Here is a 17988-nt window from a genome sequence, read left to right as displayed (position 1 = left end):
GGGGTGACTTGATAGAGGTTTATGAGATGATCAGAGGAATAGATTGAGTCGACAGTCAGAAACTTTTTCTTCGGGTGCAACAGAGTGTTACAATTGGACATAAATTTAAGGTGAAGGGTGGAAGGTATAGGGGAGATGTCAGGGGTGGTTCTTTACCCAGAGAGTGGTGTGGGCATGGAATGCGCTGCCTGTGGGAGTGGTAGAGTCAGAATCTTTGGTGACCTTTAAGCGGCAATTGGATAGGTACATGGATGGGTACTTAAGCTAGGACAAATGTTCGGCACAACATGGTGGGCCGAAAGGCCTGTTCTGTGCTGTATTGTTCTATGTTCTATGTTCTAAACCTACCCTGAGTTTGAAAGGTTCAAACAAAGTAATTTTGATAGGTGGATAAGGGCATTAAAAATAGAGCAAACCTATGATGCTCTTAGAGAAACAATTATTTTAGAGGAGTTCAAAGATTCACTTCCTGAAGTAGTAAGAACTCGGGGAAGAGCAGAGAGTTAAAACTGTAAGATTAGCAGCTGAAATGGGTGATGGTTATGAGTTGGTCCATAAATCAAAGTTTGGCTTCCAAAATCAATTTCAATCCATGAGTGATAGAAATTGGGGAAAAGAGAAATCCTCGTGTGGAAAGAATCTTCAATCCTTATCATTGAAGATCATAAGGATAACAACACAGGGTAAAACGGAAACCCTTGAAGGGGAAAGAGAAGTTAAAAAGTTCTGGTGTTTTCATTGCAATACATTAGGCCACATGAAATCACAGTTTTTGTGGGTGAGGAAAAGCACTGGGAAGCCAGATGTAGGAAAACAGGATGACCAAGTGAATTTTGTTGGAGTGGTAATGGAAAGCACAATGGAGATTGGAAAGCTGCACCAGAATGTACAATCTAGTCGGAGGTTGGTTAAAGAGGAAGTATCAGATCTTCTTAAACCATATAAAGTTAAAAATCGCACAACACCAGGTTATAGTCCAACAGGTTTAATTGGAAGAACTAGCTTTCGGAGTGCTGCTCCTTTATCATGTCATTAAGCCATATACTATGTGAAGTTTACTCGCATAGGTTAGGAGCGGCAGGTAAAGAGGTTACAATATTAAGAGATACAGGATCCCCTCAATCTTTGATGTTGACATATGAGGAGATATGTACCTCTGAAGGACTATTGTCAGAAAAGGTGCTAGTAATGGGAATTCACGGTGAGACAAGAAGCGCTCAATTATGTAGAATGAGGTTAGAGTGTCCAGTGAAGAGTGGAGAAGTCAGGTTAGGAGTACTGAACAAACTCCTAGTTTCAGGAATACAATTTGTCCTTGCTAATAATTTAGCTGGTTCACTTCTAGGAGTACTGCCTACAGTGGTTGAAAAGCCAGTGGAGACTCAGGTAACTAAACTATCGCAGGACACATACCCTGGGATTTTTCCCGACTATGTGGTAATGAGGTCACAAAGACACCAGTTGAAACAGGAGAGATCAAACGGCGGCACGGTGGCACAGTGGTTAGCATTGCTGCCTCACAGCGCCTGAGACCTGGGTTCAGTTCCCGCCTCAGGCGACTTACTGTGTGGAGTCTGCACGTTCTCCCCGTGTCTCCGTGGGTTTCCTCCGGGTGCTCCGGTTTCCTCCCACAGTCCAAAGATGTGCAGGCCAGGTAAATTGGCCATGCTAAATTGCCCATAGTGTTAGGTAAGGGGTAAATGTAAGGGTATGGGTGGGTTGTGCTTCGGCGGGTCGGTGTGGACTTGTTGGGCCGAAGGGCCTGTTTCCACACTGTAATGTAATCTAATCTAATCAAACAGTATAAATAAGAAAGTTGAAGTGGAATTAGCAGAGGTCCTGTTTGATCAGATGGTTGATTCAAACCAGGAGCAGATAGGCTACAAAGCAGACATCTTTAGCTTAGATAAATTAACTAAGTCATAGCGGAAAGATGAAAATTTAAAGCAATTGTATCAAAAGGAATATACGGACAAACAATCTGAATGTATTCCTGAATGCTACTATCTCAAAAATGATATCTTAATGAGGAAATGGAGACCATCCCATATTAAGGCAGACTAGAAATGGGCAGGTTCATAAAATCAAATTGCCGGGGGTTATGGAACAGAGGTGTTGTGAGTGGTGCATGAACCACCAGTAGGGGGTCATTTAGGTGTTAGAAAAACTCAAGCTAAAATACAAAAACATTTTATTGCCTGGACTGCACAAGGATGTAATTGAATTTTGCCAGACATGTCATGCATGTCAGGTAATTGGAAAATCACAGGCAGTCATAAAGCTCACTGCTTTAATACCTATTCCTGCATTTGAGGAACCTTTCACAAGAGTCTGAATTGACTCCTACCTAAAACAAAAAGTGGGAATCAATATTTGTTAACAATGTATCCACTAGATTTCCAGAGGCCATTCCATTACATAATATCACAACTAAAAAGATTGTAGACGAGTTACTCAAATTTTTCACCAGATACGGACTACCCACAGAGATACAATCAGACCAAGGATTAAACTTCACATTGAAATTATTCAAGGGAGTTATGGGCAGCTTAGAAGTAAAACAATTCAAATGTACTGCATACCATCCAGAGTTGCAGGGAGTGCTAGAAAGGTGGCATTTGACATTAAAGACCATGTTGAGGGCTTATAGCCAAGACTATCCCGATGATTGGGATAAGGGAATTCTGTTTGAACTTTCTGCTATCAGAGATGCACCAACTGAATCGACCAAAGTTAGCCCATTGAATTAGTTTTTGGGCATGAAGTGAGAGGACTACTAAAATTGATTAAGAAAAAATTGGTAAGTCATTATTCAGAGACCATGTATTTGGACTATGTGTCAAATTTTAGAGAACAATTAGGTACAGTGGGGAAGTTGGATAAACAGCATTTAAAAGTATCACAGCATACAATGAAACAGGAAGCAGACAAAATGTCAAAACTTGCAATTTTGCTATCAGGGATAAGGTGTTAGGGTTAAAGTCAAAAGGGAGTTGAGTGAGGTGAACAATTTGATAAGGACTCCAGACAGAAAGAAATATCACAGAATGTGTCATGTGAGTATGCTCAAAAGATATTTTGACAGGGAAGGAAAGCCAAACCAAACTGCGTTATTGGTTGAGTGAAGAACCAAGTTCAGAGGATTCTGAATTGAACGTTCCTCAAGTTAAATTGGCCAATGAGGAAGTTGTCAAAAATTGTGATAAATTATTGAGTTACCTTCCACAGGAACATTGAAACAACTGTAAAGAGTTATTACCATCCCATGGATAGATATGTGGAAATAAGCTGGGAAGTACTAACCTTATTATGCATGATGTAGATATAGGAGACGCTGTTGCGATTAAGCATCATCCTTATAGGCATAACCTTCTAAAGTTGGCACAGGTTCAAAAAGAGATCGAACACATGCTCAAAACTGACAATCGAAGTGAATTACAGTGGCTGGAGCTCACCCATAGTAATGGTGCCAAAGCCAGATGGTAGCCAATGGTTATGTGTGGACTGTTGCAAAGTCAATTCCATTACAAGGATTGACATATATCTGATTCCATGTTTGGAAGACTGTGTTGAAAAAGTGGGACAAGCAACTTATATTTCTAAGTTGGACCTGCTCAGAGGATACTGGCAGTTACCTTTGTACAAAAGAGCGAAGACAATTTCAGCCTTTGCAATGCTGAATGGACTGTATCAGTTTAAAGTCATGGCATTTGATATGAAAAATGCTTCAGCCACATTTCAGAGACTAAACAATAAGGTCATTTCTGGATTACCCAATTGTGTAGTATATATTGATGACCTGGTGATTTTTAGTCACACATAGAAGGAACATTTGCAACATTTATCAGAATTGTTTGTTCTACTTCGGGAGGCAGGCTTGGTGATAAATCTGGTTAAAAGTGAATTAGCCAAAGCCCAAGTCAGCCTCCTGGGCCATCTTATTAGACATGGACAAATGGCTCCATGGAATGCAAAACAAAGGTAACTTGTGAGTTTTCCATAACATCAACAAAGAGCAGTTCCAAGATTCCTGGGATGGAATGGATTTTATCGAAAAATGGTACTAAATTTTAGTAGTGTGGATTAGATTAGATTACTTACAGTGTGGAAACAGGCCCTTCGCCCCAACAAGTCCACACCGACTCGCCGAAGCGCAACCCACCCAGACCCATTCCCCTACATTTACCCCTTCACCTAACACTACGGGCAATTTAGCATGGCCTATTCACCTAACCTGCACATTTTTGGATTGTGGGAGGAAATCAGAGCACCTGGAGAAAACCCACGCAGACACGGGGAGTATGTGCAAACTCCACACAGTCGCAAGAGGCTGGAATTGAACCCGGGTCTCTGACGCTGTGAGGCAGCAGTGTTAACCACTGTGCCACCGTGCTCCACTCACTGAATTGTGAAAGGCAAGAAGTTGCAATGGACAGTGGACTATCAGAAGGCACTTGACAGCCTGAAAGCTGTGTTAACAACTGCCCTCGTGCTAATCACACCCAATTATGCAAAGCCATTCAAAGTAGCTATCAATGTGAGTGATGTGGGTGTTGGAGCTGTGCTCTTACAAGAAGACAACGATGATAAAATTGGAACACCTATTGGGTATTTCTTCAGGAAATAGAACATTATCAACAGAAATATTTGACTGTTGAGAAGGAGACTTTCAGCTTGGTGTTGGAGTTACATTACTGGTAACAAACATTTAAGTGTTGTATCTGAGACAATCATATACACTGATCATAATCCAATGAGGTTCGTGGAGAAACTTAAGGACAAACATTGCAGACTGTTTAGATGGAAGTTGTTGTTACAGCCATTCAATTTGAAAATTGTGCATGTGGCAGGTTGAGAAAAAATGATTGTTGATGACTTGAATGAGAAATGGAGGCATTCAGGGGCAGGAGTAAAACAGATTGAAACAGGGAGTAGCAGTGCATGTTTGCAAGATTATTGTTAATGTAATGTACATGTGTGTTGTAGTTTACTAACAATTTAAGATTAAGGGGTCTTAAAATGAAGCCATCTTTTGGGGGGGGTTGGAGGAAGAGGAGGGGAGGTGTTATGATGCTGTTCCTTTAACAGGTTGTGTTGTCCTTGATTTTTTTTTCCCCAGAGGTCTAGGTTCAAAGGATTTTAGGGTCAATTTGATTAAAGCTAACCAATACTGCCTCAGGCAAAAGGTGTTCAAGTTTTAATACAACGAAAGGGGAGTGACCAGTTCTCCCAACTCAGCCTTTCTCTGGTCTGGTTTGGCTTTTGCAAGCAGTCAGATGTGAAGCTACTGGACCCAAAGAAGCAGTCCAGGCTGATCCTCCTCCTCTCTGACATGGTCTGTAAGAACTGTGTTGGATATTTCTTTTTTTTTTGCAAAGGTGCGTTATGGGGAAATAGCATCATTAAGCCAGGATAATCTGCTGGGTTTTCAGTTAAGTTGTTATTTGATATTGTCTGCTTTCATTTGTTTCATTCGGTAATCTTGCAAATAAAATTCGGTTTTGTTTAACCTGCTTAAAACAACTAGCAAAATTAGTGTCTGGGCTACTTGCTTGAAATATTTTGAGGGAATCTGGCCTGGTCCATAACACCCGTCCCACTCCACCTCCCAAAATCTTTCTAGCCCATGTAATTTCTTCCAGTTTTACATTGTGAGCTAGCAGCCTTCCCAAATTCTGACTTCAGAAACATCCCCAGTTTTAATTGCACCAATGTCAACTATATGTTCAGTTACTAAGGTCTTCAGTTCTGGAATTCACTCCATTAACCCTCTTTCCTCTTTTAAGACACTCCTTTAAGCATCAGTATCAAACTTTATTTAATAATTTTCCAAAAGTAGCTTGAGCCTTTTTTTTAAAAAAAGATTATAAATGCTGTAATATAAATGCATTGTTGAGTACATTACTACCAATCAACCCAGCATACTAATTAAACCAAAATTGTTGCTTTGAGAATCAGTGCTGTTTGAACTTGCACTAGTCATTACACTAACATTTTTCTGCACTACAATTCTTATAATTTTGAGAATAATTATTCTAATTTCCAGTTTCACTGTTTAATTAAATTGAAAATATGCATGCATTAGATGATAGTTCTCTCTTTAACACACAGACAGGCAGGACACAATCACACAAACTTCAACTTTGAAGTAAATACCCAGACTACAATACAGGCTTGAACTGCAACACAAATTTATTACAAATAAATAAAAAGCAGTGATGGTTTAGATTTTACAATAATTAGGAATCAATTGCAACTAGTACACTAAGCCATAATATTCTTGCTAATCCACCACTAACACAGAAAGCTCTCTAGGTTGACTATGTCTCTAAAAGCTTCAGATCCCAAATATAAAAACACATGAAACAAACAAGTGTAAAGTTTTTGTTAAATAGCTATTTAAAACAAACTAATTAATATCGGAGAAAACTTTCTACTATGGCCCTGTGAAACACCTTAGAACATTTTATTATGTTAATGGCATTATTCAAGTACGACATGTCAACTGCATATTTTACCAACTTTTCCATTGTATGTTTTATATTTCAGCTGTATATGCAAGTTTAAGTGTGCCATACCACTATTACACTTTTCCCCAGTGGAATATCGTTTATTGGTGGGGGTGGGAAATATTATGACAATTTAGACCATGTAAACATATACATAAAAATTTAATGGGAATATAAAAAAGATTGTAAAATTACAGATAATTGGATCAGAAGATACTATTTACCTTGCCCTCAAAGCAATCCTATTTCATCTGAAGACTGTAAATCATCCTACGGTAAGGCCAAGGCTTTTAAGTTTAAATTTTATTTTGGATATTAGAAACAGTTGCAAAGAGACAACTCTAATTCCATTTTAAAAAATAATATAACTTTTCTTGAGCATTTTATGGGAATCTCATGGTAAATTCTTAGATTTTGTTTCTTTATTCTAGCATGAGATGTCACCATTGCTGGCAGGACCAGTATTTCTTGTATATCCACCTTGAACAGAGTGGCTCATTAAGCCATTTCAGTCCCCAATTAAGAGTCAACAACATTGATGTGGGCTGGAGTAACATGTAGGCCAAACCAGGAAAGACATGACAAGTGCACATCACTAAGTAATATTAAATTTCAGTATAAGGGTTTATAATATAAGAAAGTATTACAAACAAATGTGGCATCAGGTTGTGCAGAAAGAGTGTGAATTTCAAAAGACTTGTTACAAAATTATTAACCGAGCCACTTAATGCAAGTCTTGACTAGTCATTATTTTTCAGACCATTTATTGCAGACCTGGTCCAGTTACATAAATTATTGGCATACACTAATTATGTACAAAAATCTTTAAATTAGTAAGAATACAAAAAGTCCCATTTCATTCCTCAGCCAAAAGCATTGCTAACACCGAAGAAGCAAAAGAGGAAATGAATCAGATTTCTCAGATCCTGCCTGGCTGAGTCAGAGGCATACTCTACTGCAACAGCCCATTTTATGAAGTCTGTAATAGGCCTATTACAATGTTATTACATATTTCAAGGAGTGACAATACAATAATTATTCCATGATATGCTTCCTTCCGAGAGCTACGAGCCATAGTTCGCTTCATCAAAAGCCTTTCTAGCACGTTTCAATTCTTCATTCATTGTCAACAGATCTTTCACTCTTGCAAATTTCCGAGGATCTTTACGAATAAGAAAGACTATATCTTCTACTTGAACCCGGCCTTGACGTCCTATTGACATAGCCTTGTGAGTCTATATCAAAGCAAAAATTATAAGTATATTACATTCTCATGTATAAAGAAAAAGGTCTGAAAGTACACACTGCTACATCACCTCCACAGAACTCTGCAAATAACCTGCAGCACTCAGCTACAATTCACAAAAGATGAATAAAGTTGATAGCAGAAATGTAATGGCACATTATTCAACACAAAGATTATCCTAAGTGAGCTATAATTTCTATTCGGTAGAATACTGATTGGATATGATCCAAACAACTGGTTACTGAAAATCTTAAAATACACAGTACTTAACATTATTTTGCCCAGCTGATGTATTTAAACCCAACATAATACCATGAGAAACATTCATAATATTACCACAATTTGCAAACTTGGATTACAAATTTGAGAAACGATGAACAGCTTTAAATTTGATTTCTATACAGTGTATACATTAAAGGAGGACAATTTTACCTTTCCTTTTAAATTCAGAGTGTGGTTCTGGGTGGTCTGGAGATTTTTTTTTAAACAAGCATTTTAAATGAGGTTTTTAAAACAGTATTAGAGGAGAGAATGGAACAAACAGGAAAACAAAAAGGGTTGGTCATTGCCTAAAAAAAAGTGGCCAATGGCACAGACAGACTAAGAGAAACAAGTTAATTTAGAAAGGCAGCATACAAGTTTCTTTCAGAGAGATCATTCAGAGACAAAAAAAAAAGGTGTTGAATGCCAGCAGTGCTGTTTAGCAGTCTCCAAAATAAACAGGGCAGATGCAGTCCCAAGTGGCTTAGAATCGAGAAAGAGAAAAGCTTCAGAACAAATTTTTAAAGGTGTCAAGACAGGAAGACATCTGATAACACAGAAGTTTAAGGAACACATATTAAAGGAGTAAGTGAGCTGAGGTAGCAGCTGAAGGCTCTTAGCACTGAATGAATGCAGAAGTTTGCTGAAAAGATGCAGATTACATTCACACCAACTGAACAAGGAATTTTGAAGTGATGAGTGATGCTTCCCTGAGCTTTATTTGTAAGGCTGTTGTTGATGCTAAGAGATTTGAATCTCTTATTACAGTTATCTGTAATGAGAGTGTTTCAAATTTTTCTTGTACAGTATAAGATAGTTCATTTTATTTTCTTGTGTGTACATGTTGATGTTGGTTTGTTCAAAGTATATTCAGTTACCAGTATGGTAAACAATAGCATAATAAAACTTATCAAGCCAGGTTTCATACTGGAATCCGACTTGTCCAATATCACCATCAGCTGAGACCATTAAACTAATGACTTATCTCTACTTGAAAGAAGCAATTTCACAAGTTGATTATTGGACACAGTCATCAAGTACGACTTTTAGCTTCTGCCAGGCAGGCACCAGATAGAGAACTTATGTGCCTCAATGCATTATGAAGTAGAACTAAACATTTTTAAGCACTTACTGAGAGGCAGATCCCCCGAGAGAGAGACTGGATTAATAGAATCACCTTTGTAAATCAAGAGAAAATAAAACATGGTCCAGACTAATATGTTTGGTAATTGAAATAGCAACTGAAATTACGAAGTAACAAATGCATGAATAGACACCAAGAAACACTGTATTGAGATCATTTGCAAGTTAGCCAGGAGGGAGAGAGAGTGTGTTTTATGCAAGAATTTGCTACAATCTGGAATGTAATGCCTTCTAGGATACAGTTTCAGTGGTAATTTTCAAAAGAAACTAGATATACATCTGAAAAAGTGTAAAAAAACTTTCCAAGTCTGTGAGGAAAGTGCAAGGCATGGATAGCTCCTTTAAGAGTCAGCATGGGGTTGCGTGGGCTGAACGATCTCAACAAACAAGACAATAATGGATGCCCCAACTTCTTTGCCCAGTGGATTAGACCATGGAGTCACATAGCACAGAAACAGACCCTTCAGACCAATTTGTCAATGCCAATCAAGTTTCCCAAACTAAATTAGTTCCATTTGCCTGTGTTTGGTGCAAACAAACTTTAAATCTTTCCTATTCATGTACATGTCCAAATGTCTTTTAAATGTTGTAACTGTATCTGCATCTACCACTGTTAAAGATTCTGGACACCTGGTAAACATTTGTTCCCCCAAAGAATATGATCAAAAACAGATTACCTAATTTGCTATTGTAGAATATCCACGTACACAAAATGGCTCTTGGCTTCACTTAGATAACAATGATGGCTGAACTTGAAAATGCAAACAGTGGTGTACGAACTGCTTTAGGACATTTGAGATGCAAGAATTCCCTGAATAAATGAAAGCTCCTTCAAGCATGTTTAAAGTGAACTTCGTTGATCAACAAATAATGTTTCTGAACTTGTAGTAAATGTTGTCATATCACCAAAATAAAGAACCAGAGATTTTGTTAACATACCACACTAGAATTTTAACTCTACACCTCATCTTGTTATCTCACGGATTTGATTTCAACTGTGATAAAATACGAAGATCAGCTCACCATTTCAGTGATAAATTCAATGACAAGATCCTCCAAGATATCCACCGATTCAGTATAAGGATTCTGGTCATCCCCAAATCCATACATCATGCATCTTACTGTTTGGAAAGAATATAAAAGAATGGCCTATTTCTGTGCTGTACATTCTTTTCAATTCTGTGCACAAAGATTGTAGGATACCCAATTCTGCCATAATTTAGTGAACTTCCACCCATACATTATAACCATTTACTAGTTGAGTGCCTAATATTAATTTTTGACTGGAAGTTGATTTACTAAGAGCAGAAATACATTACTCTACTCCTTTACAGTAATTAAAAGCAAAAGAAAATTAAAGCTATGGACGTATTAGGAAAACTGGGTAACACTATAGAGGATGAAATGAGAAAAGCAATGATTTTTTAAAAAAAATCTTTCTAAAAGCAAAAAGAAATTCAACAGTTTCCAATAGCTTAAGCTACAGAAAATTTTGCATAATTATCACCAGTTAACATTTTCATTGGGAAATGAAAACAGCATGGCATAGCTGCAATAGTTTGAGTACAATCCTACTAACAAAACATAGCTCCCAAATCTCTCGCTATACTACAAATAGCTTAAGCTGAAGTGAGTCATGTGGAATTGTCTTAACTATAAATAGCAGTTCATCTTTTCATATGTTTTAGAAATGTTACTAGATTAGTAACAGATTTAAAGTAAAATTGTAGCAGTATTATGACTTACATTCTTTTGAAAACAATCTTTTTCTTCTACCTTGTCCACCCTCTGCTCCACTTCCACTCTCCTCCACATCTTCATCAAACTGCAAGGCAAAAAAAAAACCTATAAACTCAGTCTTATTGGTTTGTTACACAATTCTACACATTTTACATTATTCATATATATTACATCCAGGATTAGATCGCCGTACATTTTATTGTCCTCAAGGGTGTAAGAGATTACACATAACAGTCTGAGTAGAATTTACAGGTAGGAGCACATGAGTACCTACTAACAAAAAATTAAAGTCAACTTCTTCCAAGATCTCAAAATCTGTCCCTCTTGGACAAATGCCCCAATAAGAGTCCAGACCGAAACAGTTTGGAGTACAAGTTCCTCCAGACTAACCATCGCAATAAACTCTTGATCAAATTCTTCAAATACAGTACTCAGTCCCAAAAGATTTTGGGACTAACGTAAGAGCAGCTATTGAAACTGAACTGATAAAATGGCCAAAAGTGAGGATTGCAGATGCTGGAAATCAGAGTGGAGTCTAGATTAGAGTGGTGCTGGAAAAGCACAGCGGGTCAGGGAGCATCAGAGGACCGGGAAAAGAAAAGCAATGTTTCAGGCAAAAGCTCTTCATCAGGAGTGAAGGCAGGGAGCCTCTGGGCTGGGGAGAAGGCAAAGAGTACAATAGATGTGAAGTGTTCTGAGGCGGTAGATGAGGCGTTCTTACTCCAGGCGTCAGGTAGTGAGGGAGTGGCAGTGGAGGCGGCCCAGGACCTGAATGTCCTCGGCGGAGTGGGAGGGGGAGTTGAAATGTTGGGCCACGGTGCAGTGGTGTTGATTGGTGTGGGTGTCATGGAGATATTCCCTAAAGCATTCTGCGAGAAGACATCCTGTCTCCCCAATGTAGAGGAGACCACATCGGGAGCAATGGATACAATAAATGACATTGGTGAATGTGCAGGTGAAACTTTGATGGATGTGGAAGGCTCCTTTGGGGCCTGGGATGGATGTGTGGGCACAGGTTTTGCAATTCCTGCGAAGGCAGGGAAAGGTGGGTTGTTGGGGAGCGTTGACCTGACCAGGTAGTCACAGAAAGCTAAAAAAAGGGGTGGGGAGGGAAATATATCCCTGCTGGTGGGGTGCATTTGAAGGTGACGGAAATGTCAGCGGATGCAGTTTATGCGAAGGTTGGTAGGGTGGAAGGAAGGTGAGACCGGGGGAGGGTCTGTCCTTGTTACTGTTGGAGGGGTGGGGTTTGAGGGCAGAGGTGCAGGATGTGGATGAGATACGTTGGAGGGCATCTTAACCACGTGGGAAGGGAAATTGTGGTCTTTAGGAGGCGGCCATCTGGCGTGTTCTGTGGTGGAACTGGTGGAAGCAGATACCACTGCATTTCAAAATTCTTGTCTACTATTGTAATTCAAAGGCAGCACTCAGGTTACCTTCAATTATATGTTAAAATAAGTGAACAGTCTCAAGAGCTGATTTCTTTGAAATCATGTGGCCACAACAAACAAGATTCTTGACTATACGCCCTTCCACAGGAAGGGATTGACCATTAATACTCTGAATAAAAGTTTTGCCATGTGTCCTCCATCAATCCAGGATTTCAATTCTGGTCACTAATCCCATTAGCTGCAAGTATCCCATTCCAATCCACACACTGGTTGCTAACCTGGTCCCTGGATGCAGTTACCCATCCCAAGCTTTCTCTATTAAGTCTCATTTCCCATTTTGTTATAGCTCCATAATGTGCAGTTTCCAGCCACAGCACCACAATCAGCCTCCTCCACAAATATACTATTCCCTCTCCCCACTGCGAACAAGTGACTGTCTCATGCTCAATTCTAACCTAACCCAACCCCACCATTCCCCATCCCTTCATGGCAATCCAACAGCACTTCAACACCCTACTTCCCCATTCGTTACCATGTATGTTCCCAGAGATTGGTTCATTGCAACCCTTTCATCCTTAACTGCAAAAAAATGGGAGAAAGACTAGTTATATTCAGTGTATCATTTTGGATGAAACTATATGCATATGTGGGAAATATGAAAATGGGGTGTGTTTGTCACAACTGTGAAAACATTAAGAATCAGGGATCCAATCTTGAAAACCCAACACAACCTGTTCATAGTCCAAACAGCCGCCTGGCCTCTTTCAAAGCACAGCAACTCAGTCATGAATCAAGGCATAACTGATATGATCAATGTAGTGAGCTTCCTCCTCGATATCAAAGTATAATTAATCCTACAAATCAAAATCCAGAAAACTAATTCAAACTCTTGGCTCTGACTGCTCCTAATGTAATCAATTATACAAATGACTGAATGTATTGATGCACTCTCCTAAGAAATACAAACTTGAAACATACAAATAAATGGTGGCTTCAAAAAATATGTAAAATACGTTATTAAAGTCTAATGGTTTGATAAACTTGCATTGTTTTGTTTAAGTTTTGTCAATTTAAGTAGAAGTGTTTCAGATTTTAATTTTTCTTCAAATTAGGAAAAAGCTGAATCAACATGAGAATATATTTTAAAAATTGAATAATGCTGTGGTGAGAGTTTCAATCTGAAATTTAAGGTATAATGCACAACAGAAGGTAATTGCAGAGTTTCGGTGAATGAGGCATCAATTAAGCAACAGGAAAGAACAAGCAAAATGAAGGTTCAATTTACCAAGGCGTCATCAAGAGCATTTCCCAAACTTATGATCTCTACCACCTCAAAGGACCGCCTCATGACCAGACCATCACTGCAAGTTCCCTTCCATTTCACACACCATCCTAACTTGAAAGTATCACTGTTCTTTCACTGTCACTTCATAAAAATATTGGAACTTCCTTCCTAACACTATGTACAACATGGACTGGAAGTGGTCAGAACAGTGTCCTCGAGACCCTGCAGGGTGGATCCTGTTGTTCCTTGAACAGACGGTCAAAGTCATTTAGCAAAATGCCTCATCACCAGAACTTTCCAACAAGCACCAAGACATCACTTTGCTGGTGGTGAGAAGGACACTTTAAAGGACTACCACCATCATCCCATTACCAGAAAAAACTCATGCAGTGTGCCTCAATGACTACTGCCTGGTAGCTCTGACCTCCATAATTATGAAGTGTTGAGGGGTTAGTCATGGCTCATATCAGGCCTCCCAGCCTGCCTTGATCCTTTGCAATTCACTTGTCAAAGCAGGTCCATGGCAGAGCCATCGCCTTGGTCAGACTCTCACCCGTGGAACATCTGGATAATTTAGCATACCTACTACAGGCTCCTATTCATTGACTACAGCTCCGCCTTCAAAACCATAATTTCAACCAACTAATCTCTAAAATCTGAGGCCTAGGCCTCTGCTCTGCCCTATGCAACTTGATCCTTGACTTCCTGACCCATAGACCACAATCAGCGAGAACAGGCAACAGCACTTCCTCCACCACTATCATCAACACTGGTGCCCCACAAGGCTGCTTATTCAGCCCCTTACTATACTCCCTGTACACTCATGGCTGTGTGGCCTAATTTCATCCGAACTCCATCTTCATGTTCGCTGATGACACCACCATTGTAGACCAGATCTCAAATGATTGTGGTGTGATGTAAAGGTAACAATCTCTCCAACTCAAGCAAAACGAAAGAGCTGGTCATCTACTTCAGAAAGCAAGGTGGAAGGCATGCCCCTATCAAAATCAATGGAGCTGAAGTGGATAATAGCAGAGAGTATCAAGTTCCGAGGAGTGATGATCACCAACAATCCATCCTGGTTCATTCATGTTGTGCTTTCTTGACAGTCGCATCAACAATTCCTCCACTTCCTCAAGAGATTAAGGAAATTCAGCATGTCCATAAAGATTAACCGATTTTTAATAGATACATTGTGGGCGGCACGGTGGCACAGTGGTTAGCACTGTTGCCTCACAGCGCCAGAGACCCGGGTTCAATTCCCGCCTCAGGCTACTGACTATGTGGAGTTTGCACGTTCTCCCCATGTCTGCGTGGGTTTCCTCCCACAGTCCAAAGATGTGCAGGTCAGGTGAATTGGCCACGCTAAATTGCCCGATCAAATGTTGCAAACGGTCACATTTCAAGGTCCGGAACTACATGAAGTATGCACTAAAACTTGGGTCAGCTGCCACCAAGACTCAGTGGGGAAAGACCACTGTCTGACATCTTTCTGCCGAAGTTAAATGGGGGTCTGTTCAGTTATTGGACCCTCCCGATGCCTCAAATATATAGAACGTGGAACAGTTGTGTCGAACATGAAATGAAATAAACCCCTTCTGCTTGCTCTTGGTACACAACCCACTGTTCTTGCATATTTATTTGCTTATCTAAAAGTCCCTTAAATGCTCTTATTGTATCTGCCTCAAACGCTATCTCTGGCAGTGCATTCTAGATTCCTACCACACTTAAAAAAAAACTTTCCCCTCTCACCTTAAATGCATGGCTCTAGTATTAGACATTTTGACTGTGGGAAAAAGATTCTAACCATCAATCCTATCTATGCACCTCAATTTTATAGACTGATATCAAGTCTCCCCTCAGCTGTCGCAACTCAAGAGAAAACGACATGAGTTTTACTAGCCTCTCCTTATAACTCATACCCTCTAATCCAAGCAGCAGCCCTGTAAACGTATGGAGTCAGCTATTACGAGGGGGCATAGCTTTAAATTAAGGGGTGGTAGGTATAGGACAGATGTTAGGGATAGATTTACTCAGCGAGTCGTGAGTTCATGGAATGCCCTGCCAGTAGCAGTGGTGGACTCTCCCTCTTTATGGGCATTTAAGCAGGCATTGGATAGGTATATGGTGGATAGTGGGCTAGTGTAGGTTAGATGGACTTGGATCGGTGCAACATTGAGGGCCAAAGGGCCTGTACTGCGCTGTATTTTTCTATGTTCTATGTCCTAAACCTCTTCTGTACCCTCTCCAAAGCCTCCACATCCTTCCTTTAATGTGGTGACCAGAATTGAACACAATATCCTAAGTGTGGCCTAACCAAAGTCTTATAAAGTTGCAACATGACATCTTGACTCTTGTACTTAGTTCCTCAACCAATAAAGGCAAGCATGCCATGTGCTTTCATTACCACCTTATCTACTTGTGTGGTCACTTTCAGGGAACTATGAACTTGAACCCCAAGATCCTTCTGTACATCAGTGCTACTCAGAGTCCTGCCATTAACTGTATATTTTTCCTTAACATTTGATCTCCCAAAGCACAACATTTCACACTAGTCCGGATTAAACTCCAACTGTCATCTCTCTGCCCATATCTGCAACTGATCTATATCCCACTGTATGCTTAGACAATTTTCTACACTATCCACAACTCACAGCCACCTTTGTATCATATTACTAACCCACCCATCTAAACTTTTATTGAAGTCATTTACATACCACAAAGAGGTCCCAGTACAGATCCTTGCAGAACACCAACTAGTCACAGACCCCCCACCCTGAAAACCATCCTTCCACCATGACCTCCTGTCTTCTAAAAGGCAAGCCAATTCTGAATTCACGTGGCCAAGTCAACATAGATCCCATGCATTTTAAATCTTCTGGATAAGCCTAAGAGGGATTTTTTTCAAAAGCCTTACTAAAATCCACGTGAACAACAGCCACTGCTCTACTATCGATTACCTTAGTTACCTCCTCAAAAAATGCAATCAAGTTGGTCAGACATGACATACCCTGCACAAAGCCATGCTGACTGTCCCTAATTAAGCCATGCTTTTCCAAATTTGTGTAAACGCTATCCTTAAGAATTCTCTCAAATAGCTTCCCAATCATCGATGTGAGACACAGCGGTCTATAGTTTCCTGGATCATCCTTATTTCCCTTCTGATGCAGAGGAACGACTAGCTACTCGCCAGTCCTCCAGTGGCTAGCAAGGATATAAATATCTTGGTCAAGGCCTCTCTCAGTAACCTGGGGTAGAGACCATCGGCCCCTGGGGACTTATCCATCTTAATGCTCTTCAGGAGATCCAACACCACTTCGTTCTCGATCTAAAAATGCCTTCGCATGTTAGCATGCTCCACACAAATCTCACTATCCTCCATTACCTTCTCCTGGCTGAATACCGATGCAAAGTTCTCACATAGGATCTGACCTACATCCTCCAGCTCCAAGCACAGGTTTCCTCCTTTATCCTCGAGTGGTCCTACCTTCTTCCTAGTTATCCTAAAATTTTTAATGTATCTACAAAATGTTTTGGAATTCTCTTTAATCCTACTTGTCAAGATCATTCCATGGCCTCTTCTTGCTCTCTTATTCTCTGCTTTCTGTATATCCCTCATGGGCCCTGAGTTTAGCTTCCTAAACCTTATGTACAGTCAGAGCCCTACAGCAAAAAGACAGGCCCTTTGGCCCAAATTGGTCCATGACAACCAAAATGCCCATCAGCACTACCCCTATTTCCCTGCACTTGGCCCATACCCTTCTAAACCTTTCCTGCCCATGTATTTATCCAAATGCCTTTTAAAATGTTGATAATGTACCCGTCTCAACCACTCCAGCTCAGAGCTCATTGCACGTGCTTGTACCCTGTGTAAAAAAGTTGCCCTTCAGGTTCTCTTATTCTTTCCCCTCTAACCTTATACTGATGCCTTCTCGTCCTGGATTCCCCAATCCTGGGAAAAATACTGAGTGCATTCACCCTATCCATGCCTCTCATGATCTTATACACTTCAAAAAGATCATCCCTCAAGTTTCATACACTCTCAGAAAGTCCTAGCTTGTCCAACATCTCCCCGTAACTCAGAGCTGAGTGTCCTGGCAACATCTTTGTAAATTTCTTCTGCACTCTTTTCCAGTTTGATAACATCCTTCCCATGGCAAGGTGACCAAAACTGAACACAATACTCCAACTGCAACTTCACCAACAAAGGGCGGCACGGTGGTACAGTGGTTAGCACTGCTGCCTCACAGCGCCAGTGACCCGAGTTCAATTCCCGACTCAGGTGACTGTGTGGAGTTTGCACATTTTCCCCATGTCTGCGTGGGTTTCCTCCAGGTGCTCTGGTTTCCTCCCACAGTCCAAAGATGTGCAGGTCAGGTGAATTGGCTATGCTAAATTGCCTATAGTGTTAGG

The 17988-nt window shown here is 40.1% G+C and overlaps 1 protein-coding gene across 1 annotated transcript in view; it reads right to left on the bottom strand.

Moving 5' to 3' along the window:
• Nucleotides 1-6174: 6174 nt before the first annotated feature.
• taf13 (TATA-box binding protein associated factor 13) overlaps nucleotides 6175-17988 on the bottom strand; it is a 14834-nt gene continuing 3020 nt past the window's right edge. Inside the window, exons 2-4 of the mRNA XM_043701000.1 lie at nucleotides 10906-10984; nucleotides 10183-10280; nucleotides 6175-7744 (exon numbers count right to left, since the gene is read on the bottom strand). Coding sequence (XP_043556935.1) covers nucleotides 7574-7744; nucleotides 10183-10280; nucleotides 10906-10984 — 348 coding nt within the window. The 3' untranslated portion in view covers nucleotides 6175-7573. The remainder of the gene's footprint in view (nucleotides 7745-10182; nucleotides 10281-10905; nucleotides 10985-17988) is intronic.

This window comes from Chiloscyllium plagiosum, chromosome 12 (genome assembly GCF_004010195.1).
Source record: "Chiloscyllium plagiosum isolate BGI_BamShark_2017 chromosome 12, ASM401019v2, whole genome shotgun sequence".
Classification (NCBI taxonomy): Eukaryota; Metazoa; Chordata; class Chondrichthyes; order Orectolobiformes; family Hemiscylliidae; genus Chiloscyllium; species Chiloscyllium plagiosum.
Note: the sequence above shows the minus strand (reverse complement) of the source record. Positions and strands in the feature narration are given on the sequence as shown.